Source organism: Anas platyrhynchos, chromosome 2 (genome assembly GCF_047663525.1).
Source record: "Anas platyrhynchos isolate ZD024472 breed Pekin duck chromosome 2, IASCAAS_PekinDuck_T2T, whole genome shotgun sequence".
Classification (NCBI taxonomy): Eukaryota; Metazoa; Chordata; class Aves; order Anseriformes; family Anatidae; genus Anas; species Anas platyrhynchos.
The window spans coordinates 52931027-52950205 of record NC_092588.1 but is presented as its reverse complement, the minus strand read 5'-3'; the positions used below and the strand labels follow the sequence as shown (position 1 = coordinate 52950205).

Sequence of the window (19179 nt, the reverse complement as noted above, 5' to 3'; positions counted from 1 at the left end):
AAAATGTAAGAAAGGTGTGATTTCAAAAATTTCAAGATCAGTTTGCTCTTCAGGTCTTAGGGAAGAAGGGAAACACATGATGTTGTTTTGATGCAGTATTTAGGGGTTGGGAAAGGTCCAAGTCTGTCCACTCTCAAATAAGGCATTTATAATTCATATTATGGAAATCCTGCTCTTTTTACACTTTGACATTCATAGTGTTTGGGGATTGCTTGTTTATTTAAATATAAACCTTGATATCGAATACTGAATATTTTATAGTAAATCCTACAGGTATATCACTTATACATATATATATATATATATATATATATATGTGTGTGTATATATATATATATATAAACATATAAAGTTCTTTCAAGAATTAATTAATGCAAGTATCTTATTTGAAACTTTCTGGAGGTTTGTGGAACCAGGGTTCCACAATAAGGAACAGACATTAGAAACAAGCAAATCCGATCACCTGATCACATTCCAAACAATAAGTGTCCTTAATTACATTCTACGGGACACCAGAAAATCCAAGGTAGCAGTACATTTAAGCAAGCCTACATGTGATTTAACAACATTGCTCTTTTCCAGTCTTCATTATCCAAGGACACAAAAGAAAAGTTTCCTACAAAAATTGCACTTTCTACACTGTTAGAAGAACTTAAAGTAATACATTGATGAAAATACATGCACGTATTTGTTACGAGGAGGAATATAAACTCATTTTCCTTTGGTGTCAAATAATTTGTTCTGCCTACATCACAAGTCAACTGGAAGCCAAGCAGACCTATTAACCTGTTTCTTAGCCTAATTCTTAATAATCAGCAGTACCTGCAAAAGACTGAGCACTTCAGGGCAAAATCTGTTCCATTTCCCCTGAAGTGCAAGTTTTCCATTATCATTCTCAGAGAGAAGTCTACTCGAAAGGGTCATGCTTGTGACAGTGATCCAGTCATGTTAACATTGCTTGTTAAAACAGGAAAATCATCAATGGTGTCAGGTAACAAATAGCCGATGGTTATTCCTTTGGTTTTATTCTAGTGAATAGGACAGTGGTTTGAAAGAAACCGTAGCGTTTCCCTGAAAGACTTGGGCTGTTACTTTCACTCAGCTCCCTGCGAAGGTTCTGAAGAGCAAGAGGGCCAATCTCCAGGGAAAAAAAAAAAAAAAAAAAAAAAAAAAAAGAAGAGGCAAAAACCCCCAACCAGCCTTTCAACTTGTCCAACAAAAAAACCACCTTCCCCATTTTAAGTAAGTCATGATTACCTACCACGATGGTTAAAATGGATGCCTTGGAAGATACAGGTTTGAGTGTATAGTACACATGAAGTGTACACATGAACTTCTAGCCTTTTATTAGAAGAAATGAGACCAGAGAGCCAAAAGACCATCTTCCACTTTTTCTTCATTTGAAGTTATCATTCCCTATGCTTGCCTTTTGTGATGGGAAAAATGAAACTACACCCTAAGGTATTCCTCTGCTTCAAAATGAATGTGGCTCCACTTTCAAAATTACTAAGTAGATCTGTTGATACCACTCTAATGAATAAAGTTTAATTTAAACTAAACTTTAAAACAATTTAAAAACACAACATAATTTACCACCATAAATCTGTTCATCTGTAGTGGCTGCTTCTATTTATTTTGAGTAGGCAACAATGAAGTGCCTGTTCAAAGCTAAATACTGCTCCTTAAATAAAATACCTAGCACATTTGAAGACAGTCATGGCCCCACTACATATACACACAGCCTTTAGTGCAATTAGCATCCCAAATAATTAGCATCCTATCTTGTCCCAAGGGTAAGCAAGCCTCCTGTCTCTTAAGCTTTTATCAAAGAGATTGCTCTCTGAAGTAGGAGCAAAGCTTTTTGGATTTAGGAAAGAAATCCTATGACTAAAAATGTGAATGATTTACTTAGCATCTTTCCCCTAGACTTCTGTTACCTTAAATGACTCAACTTTCTTCCACATTTGTAAAGTGTGGATTAGTAGCTAAAATTCTTCAACATGTACAGTCCAAATATAGACTCACACTAGCCATGAAGTTTCCATTTGGGGATGGACTACTGCTCAGAGAAGCTGTGGGTGCCCCATCCCTGGAAGTGTTCAAGGCCAGGCTAGACAGGGTTTTGAGCAACCAAAGGCAGATTTGCTTTGGGACTCAAGTGAATTTATCCCTCAGATGGTACCTAAGCATTAGGATGGGTACAGCTGGTCATACTGTTCTGTGCAAAAGAAAATATACCCATATACGCTGTTGTATATAGAAAAAAAGACAAATAAGGGATTAGATTTCTCAGCACTTATATACAACTGCAGAAGTGAGAGATGTATCTAGCTGCCAGATTTGAGTCACTTCAGTTAATGCTGTGCACTAGGATAGGAAGAACACTGACATCCAAACTCACAGAATCACAGAATTTCTAGGTTGGAAGAGACCTCAAGATCATCGAGTCCAACCTCTAACCTAACACTAACAGTCCCCACTAAACCATATCCCTAAGCTCTACATCTAAATGTCTTTTGAAGACTTCCAGGGATGGTGACTCCACCACCTCCCTGGGCAGCCCGTTCCAGTGCCTCACAACCCTTTCAGTAAAGAAATTCTTCCTAACATCTAACCTAAAACTCCCCTGGCATAACTTTAGCCCATTCACCCTCGTCCTGTCACCAGGCACATGGGAGAACAGGCCAACCCCCACCTCTCTACAGCCTCCTTTAATGTACTTATACAGAGCAATAAGGTCACCCCTGAGCCTCCTCTTCTCTAGGCTGAACAAGCCCAGCTCCTTCAGCCGCTCCTCATAGGACTTGCTCTCCAGGCCCCTCACCAGCTTCGTCGCCCTTCTTTGGACCCGCTCAAGCACCTCGATGTCCTTCTTGTAGCGAGGGGCCCAAAACTGAACACAGTACTCGAGGTGCGGCCTCACCAGAGCCGAGTACAGGGGGACGATCACCTCCCTAGCCCTGCTGGTCACAGTGTTTCTGATACAAGCCAGGATGCCGTTGGCCTTCTTGGCCACCTGAGCACACTGCTGGCTCATATTCAGCCGACTGTCCACCATCACTCCCAGGTCCTTCTCTGCCTGGCAGCTCTCCAACCATTCCTCTCCCAGCCTGTAGTTCTGCTTGGGGTTATTGCGCCCCAGGTGCAGGACCCGGCACTTGGCCTTGTTGAACTTCATACAGTTGACCTCAGCCCATCGGTGCAGCCTATCCAGATCCTCCTGCAGAGCCTTCCTACCCTCGAGCAGATCGACACACGCACCTAGCTTGGTGTCATCTGCGAACTTACTGAGGGTGCACTCAATGCCGTCATCCAGATCATTGATGAAGATGTTAAAGAGGACCGGCCCCAGCACCGAGCCCTGGGGGACGCCACTAGTGACTGGCCTCCAACTGGACTTGGCTCCATACACCACAACTCTTTGGGCCCGGCTATCCAGCCAGTTTCTAACCCAACGAAGCGTGCGCCAGTCCAAGCCAAGAGCAGCCAGTTTCTTGAGGAGAATGCTGTGGGAAAACTGACACAGGCTAACCAAGAAACGGAGAACCTACTCCCTTACGTGGCAATTTACCAACCAGTCACCCAGATACCACTGGAGATGATTTATTGTGATAGGCAGTACCTGCAGTAAAAATTTTCAAGGCTGCATTAATTAAAAGACAAGACCAGAAATCACAAACACTATATTCACAATCAAACATATCTATGCCCTGTAAAACTTTCATATGAAAACATCTCAAAGATTAACTTCTGAAGTAATCCTCTTTTTGAGATATGGTAACAGCTGAAGTTACCATATTAATTTAAAAAAAAAAAAAGACTATTAGCTGTTCCAGATCTCCCCCCCCCCCCCCCCAAAAAAAAACAAACGGTTATTATAACCTCTAATTTCTTTCACTGTATGATATATGCATTAAAGAATCTTTCTTTGGTGGCTCAGGAGAAATAATTCAATGTAAAACTTCCCTTTTCCCAGATAGATTTCCCCCCCCCCCCCAAAAAAAAAAGGGAAATAAAAATTGTTGATTTCTTTATTACTGGAAAGCTTCTTGCTAAAAAAAAAAAAAAGAAATCAAAAAACAGACAGTCCAGACGTCTCACAAGATTCACAGACAAATTGCTATAGAAGACTATCTCAATAAACATGTAAAGAAGAAAGGAGATTAGCACTGAAAGGATCTTGTCTCCTAGATATAATCTGCTAGCCTATGTTAGCTAGAGTTCGATAAACTGAAAAGAAGTACCAGCCTGTCTTGATGAAGGACTTGATGTTACAATTAACTAGATGATATAATCCATGTGGCACTGTATCATTCAGGGTCAAGCACTGTGGATGCTTTTCAACCACAAACCTTTAGGGAACATTTGAACACTACACTTATTAAGCACAATTGAGGATGTGGATGTCAGCCCAAAACATAAAAAGGAACAATAATGGGATTTCCTGTCCAACTGCTTCTGAGAGGCTTCTGTTCATTAACAAGCTATGACTGGGGGAATTGGGGAATTAGCAGGCACCAAGCATGGTGTGGTGCATTCAGACTTACTGAGGCCATGGCCCTGGAAAACACCCAAAGCAGGGAGATTATTTTTAAGTATTTTCTGAAGCTTAATCTATTCTGCTGTATGAGTAAAGAAACATAGGCACCTGGTACACTGAGCAGCTAAAAATGCAACAATGGCCACCACACAGGGCTGACCAGTAATGGTCACCACGAATGACACCATGAAAGTATCTGCTGTGAGGTAGACTCCTCAAACTGAAAAGCAGTAAAACTAGACACTCACCAGAGTTGACATGAATCATAGCATGCTGATCAGCATCTGCTGCTACATACACGCCCTTCCCTATGCTCAGTGTTCAGGTAAAATTCACCTCAAGGTTTGCATCTACTTACACTAATAGAGAGTAGTGTTAGAGTGGTAAAGCCAAACTTCTGAAGAATGAGTCTTGAAAAAGCTCATAAATGCCCCAGTCACTAACTGAAAATTGACTGGTGAGCCTTATCATGCCATCTGTAAGAATCCACAATCAACAGATGGTGCTTCTGGTATCTCTGGGTTAGTGTTCCGGTACCTAGTAAATCCTCTGTTCTGTGCTGCAATGATCCGAACTCAGGACCTCGCTTTACCTCAAGTAATTTGCACCTGACAAGTTCGAACTTACATACCCAGTGCTTCTGCCTTATGGCATATCAAATGTTACTTATGCTAGTGTGAGTCATGGGAACACAGGAACTTTTCGTACAATTAATAAGATTTTGTTGAGAAAGGTATTTTCTTTCTTTGATAGTGAATTTGAGCAAGAATATTTTGTTCATGTGAGGAAAAAGATGAAAATTTGGTTTAATACATAGAGTGGAAAATTCCCCAAAGTTCCAAATAAGCAGCTTACGCCACATTGGGTATCACAGAACTTAGACGAGTTGGATAGTATTACAGATCAAGAATTAAAAAATAATAATAAAAAGGCACATTTATTATAATCATTCATCTTTATATGCACAATGACATTACAAAGTGACTTACTTATCCAGAGGAGACCAGTCTCCATCAGATAAGGGGTAATGATCCGTTGAGTGATAAATCAAGGATTCTTTTTGTTCTTCGCCTTTTGGTGATGAATTTGAGGATCCTCTGTAGAAATAACATGAGACATTTAATAAGTCAACTGTAAGAAATCTGCATTACTAATTCAGTTAGAAAAGTGACTTTACGTGCTATTAAAAATCCAAGATCTAAAGGAAGAAGTGTAGAGCTTAAAGAATTAATTGTTTGCAGCACACCTGTAAACAAGTTAATTATTACAGAATCAAATGTTTTTAAATATTGCAAGTTTAGAAGGTCTCTGATACCATGTAAGTTAATACTGAACTAGGAATTCATGATAACTTAAGTGATACCACTCTCTACAGCCAGCTAATACTACCAAAACCCTCACTTAGACTTGCTGCTGGCCACACAATTCATCTGTAAGTTTGCATCATGGCTACACAGTGCAAATAATACAAGAAAGATGAGCCTGTAACTTCAGTGTAAAATGCAAAAAGTTATTTTAAGACATTACTATGAAAGAAAGAAGAAATATTTCCTCCATTAGCAGCATGCTTGTACTGAACCTCTTTTGGAATGCTAATGCTAATTTATCTTATGGACATAGAAAAAAATTATCATTATATATTAAAATACATAAATACTTAGATTTTACACACTTACTTAATACTGCAGCTTACTTAGGCTGTAAGCAGTTACAGTGATCTCTCATTTGAGCACGTCTTTCATTTGGAAGAGTCTAGACTCTGTTAAATACTGAACTCATAAATGTATCTTAATACTAGGTATTATTATTCTTATGAAATGAGAGCCCTGATGATGAAAGCTTGGCTTGATGTTATAGCTGCAAAGACTTTTGTACACACCTTTGCACTCATAAACCAAGCTATAATAGAAAAGTTTCATACTATTTTATTCAGTGCTAAGTATCTAAAAAACAGGCAAAAGATGTTATCAAAAGATTAACAAAAGCACACTAGAAAACTATTACAGAGGGGTCCTCAATATTTTGACTTCAGAGGGTGGGCAAGATGACAAGTAGGTGGTACTGAACAGATTTTGTTCACTAGGAGTTGGCCACCAAATGAGTTTACATGAAGCACCAAAAAAAAACAAAACAAAACACAAAACTCTAAGTGAATAAATCTCATCTCTAAGGTTAAAAATACAAACACAGTCAAAGATCACTGAAAATAAGAGTGGAGAATTAATCAGTGTATACCAATTTATAACATCTGAGTTCACTATTCATTCCAAACTACTAACTTTGCAACGTTCATAAAGACTGCTACCACTTCCTCTCATACATATCCATTTTATATTGAATCTAAATACTGAAGATTTTGGAGACAGATTAACTTCTTCCAGCTTGATGCACTGCATGGCTGGTTTAAGAAACCAATGAATCATTTAAAGGCATTATGTTAGAATGCTCCAGAAGGTTAATGTACATTTAATGCCTTCCTGAAAGCACGGATGAATTGTGTGGATTGAAAGTGAAAATCATTTCCATTTTACAGGGCTGGGAGCAGTCGTGGAGCATGACCCAGGACTGACACTATGCAACACCCCTAGCACTGGGAAAAAAAACGCCCTCTATTTCTGAGCGCATGCACTAATCTCAGTCCTGCTGGTATTTTAGGTTATTGAAGCATTTATAACATAACTAGATCTACAGCATGCCATCATAGCTAGAAGAGACAAAGGCCATTTAAAAAAAGCTCCATAAACATTTGGAAACAGATTTTGGATTTTCCCGAGGAACAGGAAACAGCTTGTTTACCACTCTGTAAGGAAAGAACTAGGTAAGACATGACGTACTGGTACCTATGGCTGAATTTTTGACCTTCCTGTTGGAACTCCACCCTCTGTTTTCCTTTCTCGGTGTCACTCTGCAATCTGAAGATATGTCTAATAGCAGTGTAAGGTTTTATTTCTTTATAGAGAGTTTTTTTCAGTACCAGGCATTTATGGATATCACACAGGGCTATAAAAACACTGCAAACCTACTGATAGCACCTTACATCCCCACAGGATGTGCACAGAAACCTTATGAATGTTTTTCTACAACAGTATCTTCAACTGGAAAAGAAACTGTATATGCTTATCACAAAGCATTTTATTTCCTGCCTTGGTAAGCCTCTGGAATGATCATCCATGAACTCCACTAATAGATACATAGCCATGAACTTACTGTCTCTGGGTTTCAATTAGTACAATTTAATTTTTCAGTCCTGCACTTAATGATCATTCACATGAAAACAGCATTCCTTTTTCATAAGGTCACCTTCCTTTTGCATCACAACACTGACAAGGCATTTCTACTGCCGTTTTTGTTATTAAAAGTATTCTGGTTTACAAATAAAAAGCCTTCTCAATCCTTCATTCTAGACAGTACAAAAATAAAACTGGGATAACCTTTATGGAAACACTATTGCTTGTTCGGCTACAACTAGACCAGACATTTCAGTCAAACCTACAAATTTTTACTCATCTCTCATCATATTAAGATAATTGCTAGAATATTAATTTGAATTCTGAACACTTGTTGAAATCAACTACTATTGATGTAACATCTTAAATTTGCAATGACAGAAAATGAATTTTGCAATGACTTATTGAATGAAGACTAAATCATTACAGGGTGTATTTGCTTGCTTCCTATACTTGATGGTTGATTTTTGATGTTTTCACTATGACAAGATACTGTTGTCTTAATGCTCTTGCACTGAAGCCTGATTAAAAATCTTGCTTTTCTTAAACTGAAAAAAAAGTAAAAAGGCAGAAAAAAAATCAAGCCAAACGAAATACCAAATCTTCATCTTCAAGAGAGCAGTATCTCAATGAAAATTCTTTGACATAAGCATGACAACGAAAACAAATGGAATAGTAATACCACAAATATTCTAGAAGACACCTAAAATTCCAAATTTTGTTGTGTTTTACTGGCATAGGTGTGATATCACTTAGATTCACGTTCTTCTGTTGCACTGATCTTTTTGACTGCTACTTATTATTAAGCTTGCGACTCCCCTGAAGACCCATACTGAAGGAGAGATTTTTCAGTTACATTTTATTATTGTACCAAAGCATTCTTCTATTTCCCAGAGCAGATATAGAATTTATTCATACTACATTTAGCAGTAAAGTTGTCCAATAAAACACTGAGCTCTGTTTAAAAACTAACTTCACTTCTTTCATTCAACAGCCTAAGAAATTTCCATGCAACCCTGTTGAGTAGGCTTTCCCTGGATTTTAAATATTTAAATGCTTGATAGCTTTATGTCCATAATTCTTCCGATTGTTCTCCTAACATTTCTCAGTACGTGTTACAACTTTACTGCAAGCTCCAATTTACTAATAGTTTATCCACTTCAGCATACAGGGCTGGTTATTCCCCACCACAACTACACATATGTAGAGAGTTCCCTTTATTAACGTAAAGGAGTGTTAATTTTTGTAGTTTGTAGTTACTGAAGTAAACTTCAAGAGGAGTCAGATGCAGTGTACTAGAGACATTCCACATTGGAGTTTACTTACAGGTTTCCAAACACTACTGGACCACCCTGCCTCAAAGAAGTTACACAACAGATCAGGACATTTTTCTTTATGAGAATGGACTTAAATGGATTTCATGTTTACAACAAAACGGCCAAACTTGAATGACTCTGTAAGAATACAGAAGGCAACAGTTTGGGATTTTGTTTAACAGGAGCCTACCTACAAGCCTATTGAAACTTAGACATTACTCGCATAGAGGAAAGGTGCAAGTCACTTATAAAAAGCTCAGTAATACCAGTAAAAGCACTCAGCGAATATTTCATAGTTTACCTTAGGGGTTGAACACTTTTCTCATCATCTGAGCTTATTTCCATTTCAAAAATCTCTTCTGTCCCAGTAGAAGACATTTGATCTTCCTTCCTCGTATCTTGCTTGTATTTCTTTCTTCTTCTTTTTTTCTTTTTCACAGAGCCTGGGGTGAATACAGTCTCTGGTTCCACAGAATGTGGAATTTCTGAGTTTGCACATGTCCTCTCATTTTCACCTGATTTCAAATGATTGTCACTGTCTTTAAAAAACTGGTCTTCAGTGGGTATTGGAGATGTTGCCAAATATGCAGGAACTTTTTCCTAAACAAAAAAAGAAAATGAAGCACAAATTTAAAAAAAAAAACAACACAGAACTTGTTATGTGCATACAGGATAATTACTAATCTTTGCATCTATTTTTAGACATGAAACCATACAATAGCCCAGCGATATAAGAGGCTGATATCCAGAATGGAAGTTCACTGGAAGGATTACAGGAAGTTCAGATAAATGAACATTAATATTATTACAGTTTTAAGGCACACACACACGCTTAATTTTGATAGCAAAACAGTCACAACAGTTCCATCCATACTTAGCAAATGTATTACTAAAAACAGACTGATTAAACCCAATGTTATCTATCTATTTTGAAACAGATTCATAAAAAGGTGTTGAAAGGTTGGATTCACAGAAAGGTTGGAAGTGATATCTGGACATTATCTGGTTCAATCTTCTGTTGAAAGAATTGTTTACATCACAACAACAAACTGAAACATATCAAGACCTAGACTGAAAGAAATACGCCGTGAAGGAACAAATATGAAGTGAACAGAAAGAGAAGATAACTGAATTTCCATGGATGGGAAAAAGTTATGGGCTCAAATTAATGGTAGCAATAGAACTAAATATTCAATGCCTGTGTGTGATCTTTCTTCTGAATATCAAGTTCTGAAAACAGCAAAGACTGACCACTTGAAAGAGCCTTTCCAAATTCACTGAGACCTCTGATGAGAGCTTTAGCATTAAACACAGCTTCGAGAAGGTACCACAAGGAAATGTTGACCAGTAGCAGAAATGCATAGAAAAAAGCATCTGTGAGCACTAGAAACAACTCAATCAGCTGCTTCTTACCTAACTCAATCTATTTTCAGCATGAACTACCAGCTTTCCAGAAGACATTACGCCCAGGTAAGGGACTTCTAAGTTTATATTAAACTTCTGCTCTAAGTTAATATACAAAGTTAGTGGTAATCACCCTTCGTTTCTGAAAATAATCTTAAGACTGATCAGTTCCCATCAATGGCTAACAACTTGCAGCTATAAAGAAGCACTTTCAGTTTTGATTTTATTCATGGTGAACGTTACAACAGAACTCATACTTGCTTTCTCTTAAATATTATGAATTCCTATCCCAACTTATCATTTAGGTCACTAGTCTAGATGTTTATTTTCTTCTTCCACTTTAAGTAATATTTATCTCCTTTTGAAAGGAGAGCTTCGTCCATTCCCTCACAGTAAACAAGCACTGTCACAAGCTAGTAAGAGGATCAAGCTCATTTCCTTGAAAGACTGATTCCTAATAGCTACAGTGAATACACACACTTCATCCTTTACTTTGCTGAGACAGATTTTTTTCCCTTTCTCCTCTAGTTTCATTAAACATTCTGGATTTTTATATTTAAAATTCATTTCCTTTTATGCTGCTGAATATCCTTCCTGAAACAGAAGCGATCAAAACCAAAGCTCTATACTGAAAAATACTGCAATTACACAGGTTCCACATCCTTAGAAAACTTGACTAAAAATGAACTATTCCTGTTTTCTCAGAAGCTTGTTATCTTCCCGCTGAAAAATGTCTTGGGACATTATTTCCTGCTTTCTAACACAATAAAAATTCTCAAGTTAAAGCAGCTATTGCTAACTGGTGAAAATTTCATAAATAAAATCATGAAAAAGTATGCTAAAAATTGTAAAAAAAAAATGCCAAATTAATCCACTTTCATTAGTACAGAGATTGTAATGTAAGCTATAAGAACATATGACAAAATGTGATTATAAGACTCTGCAATCTGTATAACTGTAGTTATAATCTGTATAACCAAAATGAATATACTAAAACAAAGTGACCTTCAAATAATGGTCTAATGGTAATAATCAACTAGTTACTTTATTATCACTGGTACCATAACTCTATGAAACACCAAGCACCTTGGCAGTACATGAAAATGATGTAAGAGTCAGTCACAAAAATCTAGCTTTCAGGAGTTACCATATTGACAATACTACATTAAGCATTTTCAACACATTGCTCTGTTAACAGAGCATCGTAGCCATCATAAAGCACAAAGCTCTTACATTTTCCTCCTCAGTTTCTTGTACAAAGAAAGCTTCTCCATTGTCACCCAGTTTCATATGAAGATCAACAGCATCACCATTAATTTCTATATCGATCTGTGGAAAGAGAGGATTTAACATGATTAATTCATCACAGGGGAAAGCACTGACCATGAGTCTTGCTCATCTCTGATGATAAACTTTGTTCCATTGCATAATCATCACTTTCCCTCCTCTGCTTTCTGAAAGAAGCTTGTTATAATGGTTTGTATTTTGTTAACTGAAAATACATCAGGCTGTTAGTAGAGATCCTAAAACCTACAAGAAAAACTGAAAACATCTGATGACTAAATCTTGCTCACCTGATTTAGAGAGCTAGAAGCATAAATAAGCACTGCTCTAGTCTTTCTTTCCTGGAAGAATGATAAACGACAGAGTATTTACATACTTTAGCTCAGACTGAATTGGGGCCTAGCACAAACCAGTCACAAAGACCAGAAGTTCAAGATGGAAAACTGGAAGACCACTGAAGGCAGTATTTTTTCAGAGAAGGAACCTTAACCCCATGCTTCCAATAGGGCAGATTTTGCACAATTCCTTCTACAACTCAGATACTGTTTCAGATTTTCCTTCTCATGAGTTTATAAGAATATGACATGGTACCTCAACTCTTCTGCAACCATAGTGCTTTTGCAAGAGGGAAAATGCTTTTAGACTTGTTAAAAGGTACTTTATGACATTTTTAAGCTTAGTTCTCCATTAGAACACTTTTTCCTTCAATTTTAAGCTCAGTTTCAAATAACTCCTGCCGTATGCATATCTCACTTGCTGTACAGACATTAGGCATTTAAAGTTCATCTGTATCACCTCCTATACCTTGCTGAAAAAGCGTTCATGATGTAATTTGTTGCAGAACTGTTAAGGAAAACAATAAAATCAACTTTTTTTCAGCAGTGTGCTCATTAAGAGAGCACTAGCAAGTGGGAAAAACAAAACAAAAAAAAGAAAGAGGAAAACTGCTGATAGCCTGTGTTATGAGAAGCGCAAAATCTTAATGCTTGCAACTCAGAGTATGACCACACCCTTAACAAAAAGCTGCCCAAAACATTATTTCTCCTTTCTTCTTTCTCCTTTTACAACAAAAATATAAAGATAAGGGTAGTTTCCTGCAGTGCCACTTCACTTCGTAGAATAGCTGTATATAGTCCTGAAGTTTTACGATCTGTTTAAATCAATCCGCCCTTCAGTAACACACCCCCAGGGAATATTGTCATACACAGTACTCCCTCCTGGGAGTACTTAGGATTCTTACAAGGATGTAAACTCCCCACCACAATAGATTCATTTTAAATCAAATTAACAACCCAATCCAGCCCACTCCCTAAGTACACGATTACTAAAGCCTGGACAAGGGGATGGCAGCACCACAGTCTCAGACCGGCCAGATAGAGTTGTACCCAGTACGATTCCCTATCTAATACACCCACCAATGAACAAAGTTTAATCCCCAATTTTTATTTGCTTGTAGATAGTAACAATTGCATTTTCTACTGCGTATCAGCATTAAACAAAGATAACCACAGCATGGCTTGGGCAGGAAGGGACCTCAAAACATGAGTTAGAAAAGAAGGAAAGTAACTAAAGAAAGTTAGTTCCAACTCCCCCGCACTGGGCAGGGACACCTCCCACCAGACCCGGTTGTCCAATGCCCCATCCAGCCTGGCGTTGAACAATTCTAGGGATGGGGCATCCACAGCTTCCTTGGGCAGCTTGTGCCACTGCCTCACCACTGCAGTGAAGAATTTCCTCCTAATATCTAATCTAAGTCTCCCCTCTTTTAGTTTAAGACCATTCCCCTTGTTCTGTCATTGTCTGCCTGAGCAAAAAATCACTCTCCACCTTTTTTATAAGGCCCCTTAAGGATTGAAAAGCTGCAATGAGGTCTTCCCTGAGCCTTCTCTTCCCCAGGCTGATCAACTGCAGCCCTCTCAGCCTTCCTTCATGGAAGAGGTGCTCCAGCCCTCTGATCATCCTCATGGCCCTCCTCTGGACCCGCTCTAACAGGCTCTCAGCCTTCTTGTGCTAGGGTCTCCAGACCTGGATGCAGGGCTCCTAGCAGGGCCTCACAAGGGAAGAGCAGAGGGCAACAATCACCTCCCTCTGTCCGCTGGCCATGCCCATATTAATGCAGCCCTGGTAATATTTATGACAGGTCACCAACCCTTAAGATCTGGATAGGCTGCACCGATGGGCTGAGGTCAACTGTATGAAGTTTAACAAGGCCAAGTGCCGGGTCCTGCACCTGGGGCGCAATAACCCCAAGAAGAGCTACAGGCTGGGAGAGGAATGGCTGGAGAGCTGCCAGGCAGAGAAGGACCTGGGAGTGATGGTGGACAGTCGGCTGAATATGAGCCAGCAGTGTGCTCAGGTGGCCAAGAAGGCCAACGGCATCCTGGCTTGTATCAAAAACACTGTGACCAGCAGGGCTAAGGAGGTGATCGTCCCCCTGTACTCGGCTCTGGTGAGGCCGCACCTCGAGTACTGTGTTCAGTTCTGGGCCCCTCGCTACAAGAAGGACATCGAGGTGCTTGAGCGGGTCCAGAGAAGGGCGACGAAGCTGGTGAGGGGCCTGGAGAGCAAGTCCTATGAGGAGCGGCTGAAGGAGCTGGGCTTGTTCAGCCTAGAGAAAAGGAGGCTCAGGGGTGACCTTATCGCTCTGTATAAGTATATTAAAGGAGGCTCTAGCGAGATGGGGGTTGGCCTGTTCTCCCATGTGCCTGGTGACAGGACGAGGGGGAATGGGCTAAAGTTGCGCCAGGGGAGTTTTAGGTTAGATGTTAGGAAGAATTTCTTTACTGAAAGGGTTGTTAGACATTGGAACAGGCTGCCCAGGGAGGTGGTTGAGTCACCATCCCTGGAAGTCTTCAAAAGACGTTTAGATGTAGAACTTAGGGATATGGTTTAGTGGGGACTGTTAGTGTTAGGTCAGAGGTTGGACTCGATGATCTTGAGGTCTCTTCCAACCTAGAGATTCTGTGATTCTGTGATTTACTCTATTTATCCTCAGACATCCCAAAAATAGTTTCTTTCAGCATCAGGGATGCATTAAATGCATTTAGCATTTATTTCCCAGCATATTTGAATAGATAAATAAATAACCACATAAATATTTTAAGACTGAAGTGTCTGTGCTTGTAGTATAATTCTTTACTTGGTAACTTCAAGAGCTGTCAGAACTGTTTTTAAAACAGCATTTTTTTCTTGCAGAATTCTTAGACTACCACAGGAAGTCCTGTTTTGCATTCCAAAATTATCATTCAGTAACAAGAAACTGCTTTACACTTAATGAAGCTTCTAACTGGATATGTGGGGGGCTGGGAAAGAAAGAAAGAGGAGTAAAAAAGGGAATGCATTGGTATTCAAAGCTTTGTTTTGGCCCACTTTCTGGACTTACCACTTTCTCTTTGGAGCGCAAGACACCAAGCTTCCCAAATCGGACATGAAAAGGAGAACACTGGTATGTGCCATCCTGCTGCCGGACCACAATGACATCGATGCATCCTGAAAGGGTAGCCTGATTAATGCCTTTGTACAGTTCCTTCACAGTAACCAGGACTTGTCCCGCAAGTTGTCCTACGTAGTTCATAGTCTGAGACTAAGGAAGAGAAGAAAAAAAGTAATTAAAGTTTTTTTTTTAAGCTAAGTTCTTTTAAAAATCAAAATACATATGCTATATCATTTATCAATTACTCTGCTTAATTTAACAAGCTTTACAAAAATGCCTTGAAGAGTCAACGGAATTTTGAGCCAATTCTTGCCAGTCTCCAGACCATTCTTAATAGCTTATGGTTAACTTGAACATACATTTATTTAGTATTTTAAGGTAAATCTTGAATTATGTCATTTTAAAACCTGAAAGGCCTAGATTCAAATAGTGCTTAATTACTCAGGTAAGCTCAGAGAAATTTGTTCTCTGAAGATTGCCTATTTAATACAACTGATCCTTTATTGAAAATAGAGATAACTATATGCAAGGATGCAGAAAACCTTAAGCATCAGAGTAAGTTATATAGAATCTACAACATGCAACTCTTCCTTCACCATGCTGTATTTTAAAAATGGCTAAGTCACCTCAAATTATCAAAAGATTAACTGAGAGACATAAGCTGCCCAAAGGAGTTTGGAAAAAACAAATGGGAAAGGAATCTTTTTTTTTCCTTATATAAGTGAAGCACAACCCTAGTGAATTTATTCTGTCATGAAACAAATGCTAAAAACTCTTGCAACAATGTTATGGGCTTGTAAAAACTTTTTTGAAAAGCAAGGACATTGTTGTGTCTTGAGCATTCCCCTTATCTACAGAAACTAGAGTACAACCTACCAGTTAACAACCATTATTTCCACAGAAATTATATCCAAAGAGTAAACACTAAATGATAAATACATTCTCATACGTAAAAGCAAGTCCTAACCAAGTTTACGCAGTCATGCAATAACTTATTTTAAGTGCAAAAAGCTATCTTAGGAAACAATGGAGGTTTCACAAAGTTTCAGTCAAGAGAAAACAAGTCTTAGTTTTTGCAGTTGTTTACACTTCTGACATCATGAAACTGAAAAGACCAATTTTAGTGTAGGGTAAGAAACCTTTGCTAGATGAGAATGGGGGAGCTTAGGACAGGGAAAAAAAAAAGGAAAAGAAGATGAACATTAAGGTTATTCTCTGGTCAAACTGAAAAGAAATGCAAAATGCAAAGATAAACAAAGAACACATACAATCACTTATCAGTTATTGTGGTCCATTAAAATACTTAAGCAACCTTCTGAATGACTAAGTCTTTCAGAGTAAGAACACAACATGAACTATGAAGCAAAGTCCAAAAAACATCTCAGCTTTAATCGAAAGAGGAGGAAAAAATGTTCTAACGGAGAACTAAGTGCAATCCTTCCTCATTCTGCCCTCTCCTGTCTCCCACCCAAAAGGTTGCTACAAACCCATTTCAAGGGCATCCAAGGGAATGCACAACTCAGAAGCTGAAGCCACTGTTGGGAGAACAAAGAGCCACTGCAAACAAGTAAAGCACACAAATGCAACCTGTAACTGGGCTTAAACTATAAAAACCTATTTGGGGATAGTATTTGTTCAAAGAGATCCAAAATTAATTTGTCTATTTGCTTATCTGTTTTTATTAGCAAACAGGGTTTCAAGTTCTATTCACGATGACGTTTAAGATTTTCCTTAATGCCTCTAAACAAAACTCTATTACACTACAAGAATTCTTCCTTCTGATACTGCTTTCCTTGGCTGGGTAATTCATCAAGTACTTCCATTCTGAGCCTTCAAAGCCTGCTTTAGAGTCACACAGGGTGCACTGCATTCATTCAAAAGGAACTGATTCTGTAGGCATCTAACAGGACCAATATAACTGTAAACGTGCAAGAAATCTCAAACTACTTTCAGAGAGAGCACAGCTATATAAGTATTTTTCCACTTTCTGGGCTTTTCAAGTCCAACACACGCACGTTAGCTAATCATATTGAGATTTAAAATTACAAAACAAACACCATTCTTCTCCAGAAAACTTAAAAGGATAGCAAAGCTAACAAGCAAAGATAGAGGCTTGACAATCTAGATTGAAAACTCTTTTGGTATAAACCACAGGATTACCACGCTAGATAACATGCTAGAGAATTTTCTCCCACAGCTTTTGCACAACGTGGCTGACAAAGATGAGAGGAAACTGTCATTGAGCGACTAATGAAATTAGCAGAACAGCCTCCTTATTAAAATTAGCAATTAATAAAAATCAGTTTCACCTCCAATTAGTTTCACGTGCAACTGTAAAATTGCTTGCTAACCAAATAGCAGCTCACTTGCAAGACTGGGAGGCCACACTTCTACACTTCCTCAGCAGCCCCTCTCAGTGAGCTGCCTGCAGCTTGCAAGACGCACACCCAGTTTTTGTCTGGGTGCTTCAGTCAGGAAGTTTGATCAGCACACAAGAACGTGACAAACACCAGGCAGACACCAGAGTGCTACAAGAAAAGGCTGCAGCAGGGAACTGAACATCTTTCTCTGGCAGGGGAGATATTTGCTGCGTCCCATGGAGCTGCAACCCAAGAAAGAAAGGCTGCAATATTTGTATTTTTTATTCTTTAAGCTATTAATCCTGCCCTATGCTGACAGTCAATCCTTACTTAAGCTACAGGGGAAATTCTTGGACAAATGTTGTCATTCACATCCAGATGTTGGCCACTTCCACAGGGACTCTGGTACTGGCTTACACAAGAAAAGTGATTTCATGATGCCAGGATGACTGAATTTGTTAGATGACACAATCAGGAAGAGCCATCCTTTACAGAGTATCCATCCCATGTATTTCATTTCAACAAACAGGACCTGAGAAGTAGGCCTAAATGAGGAATTCTTTATTATTTACGTACTGGCTATTTAAAAGCTCAGAATTTCCCGCTGTTAAGAATTGAGTTGAGGTGGCAGGCATTCTAGTTGTCCTCACAGACATGTAACTGATCTCGCCTAACCACAGAAAAGCACCCCCAAACTCCTTAAGACTAAAAGCATGCACCTCATGCACACGCTTACTTTCCTGAAGGGAAGGTTACCTCTTCTACACATCTCACTGAGAGCTCTGTAGCTCACAGCATGACTTTTCAGATTGCACCAACAGAATAACCCCTCACGTATGGAAAAAATTATGAGCTTTCAAACCTAATGAGTATCAAAAATATTTACAAAGAAGCTTTTTATGGTCCAAGTCTTAACCACAGAAAGGGTCAGACTGGAAGGGACCTAAAGACCACCCAGAAAAAGAGTCCAGATATGTGCTGCATACCTCAGAAGCAGCGGCACTTTGGTAGCTTTGGGATGGAAGTCTCCCAAGAGATACTTAGAGAGACACTTTTTGTGCATGTAAAATAAGGATTACAAAGCACCTTCCAGGGATAAGCCACTTGCTACCCTTACAGTAACAACTTCTTCACCAAAGAGCACTTTTATTGAAGGACATCAGCTGCAAAAAGCAAAGCCATGAAGGGAAAAAAAAACACACATCTGTATCAGAACTTAAAAGACTAATCTACCTTTATTGTTACATATTTTTAAAGGGAAAAAAGGCAAGAAGAAAAGATGGTCATAATTTACAAGTTCAGCTTCTAACATAACAGTTCACTCTGCAAGATAAACATGTTATTTAAGAAGGTTCAAACTAAAGCAAACAACAGATTGATTAGAAACAGTGTGACCACATACCTGAGAAACATGAGGTGTTTCATTTATCTCAAATGCCAAGAGATTTTTTCCTGGCTAGAAAATCTGCGGTGAGCAGCACTGAATCTGACTACAGATAGCAACAATGCAAAATGTTCCTGTGATAATTCTTGCAAATGTATAGAAGTACCTCAGATCACAGAATAGGAAGCAAGATAAAGAACTTCCTAGATAACATTCTTAGTTATGTCAAGC

At 38.7% G+C, this 19179-nt stretch overlaps 1 protein-coding gene across 3 annotated transcripts in view; it reads right to left on the bottom strand.

Annotated features, from left to right (window-relative positions):
* Positions 1-19179, bottom strand: part of LPIN2 (lipin 2) — a 47311-nt gene that overhangs the window by 17075 nt on the left and 11057 nt on the right. For all 3 annotated transcript variants that reach the window (XM_027451995.3, XM_021268949.4, XM_005009380.6), the window contains exons 2-5: positions 15154-15354; positions 11721-11816; positions 9385-9683; positions 5530-5637 (exon numbers count right to left, since the gene is read on the bottom strand). In XM_027451995.3, coding sequence (XP_027307796.1) covers positions 5530-5637; positions 9385-9683; positions 11721-11816; positions 15154-15345 — 695 coding nt within the window. In that variant the 5' untranslated portion in view covers positions 15346-15354. The remainder of the gene's footprint in view (positions 1-5529; positions 5638-9384; positions 9684-11720; positions 11817-15153; positions 15355-19179) is intronic.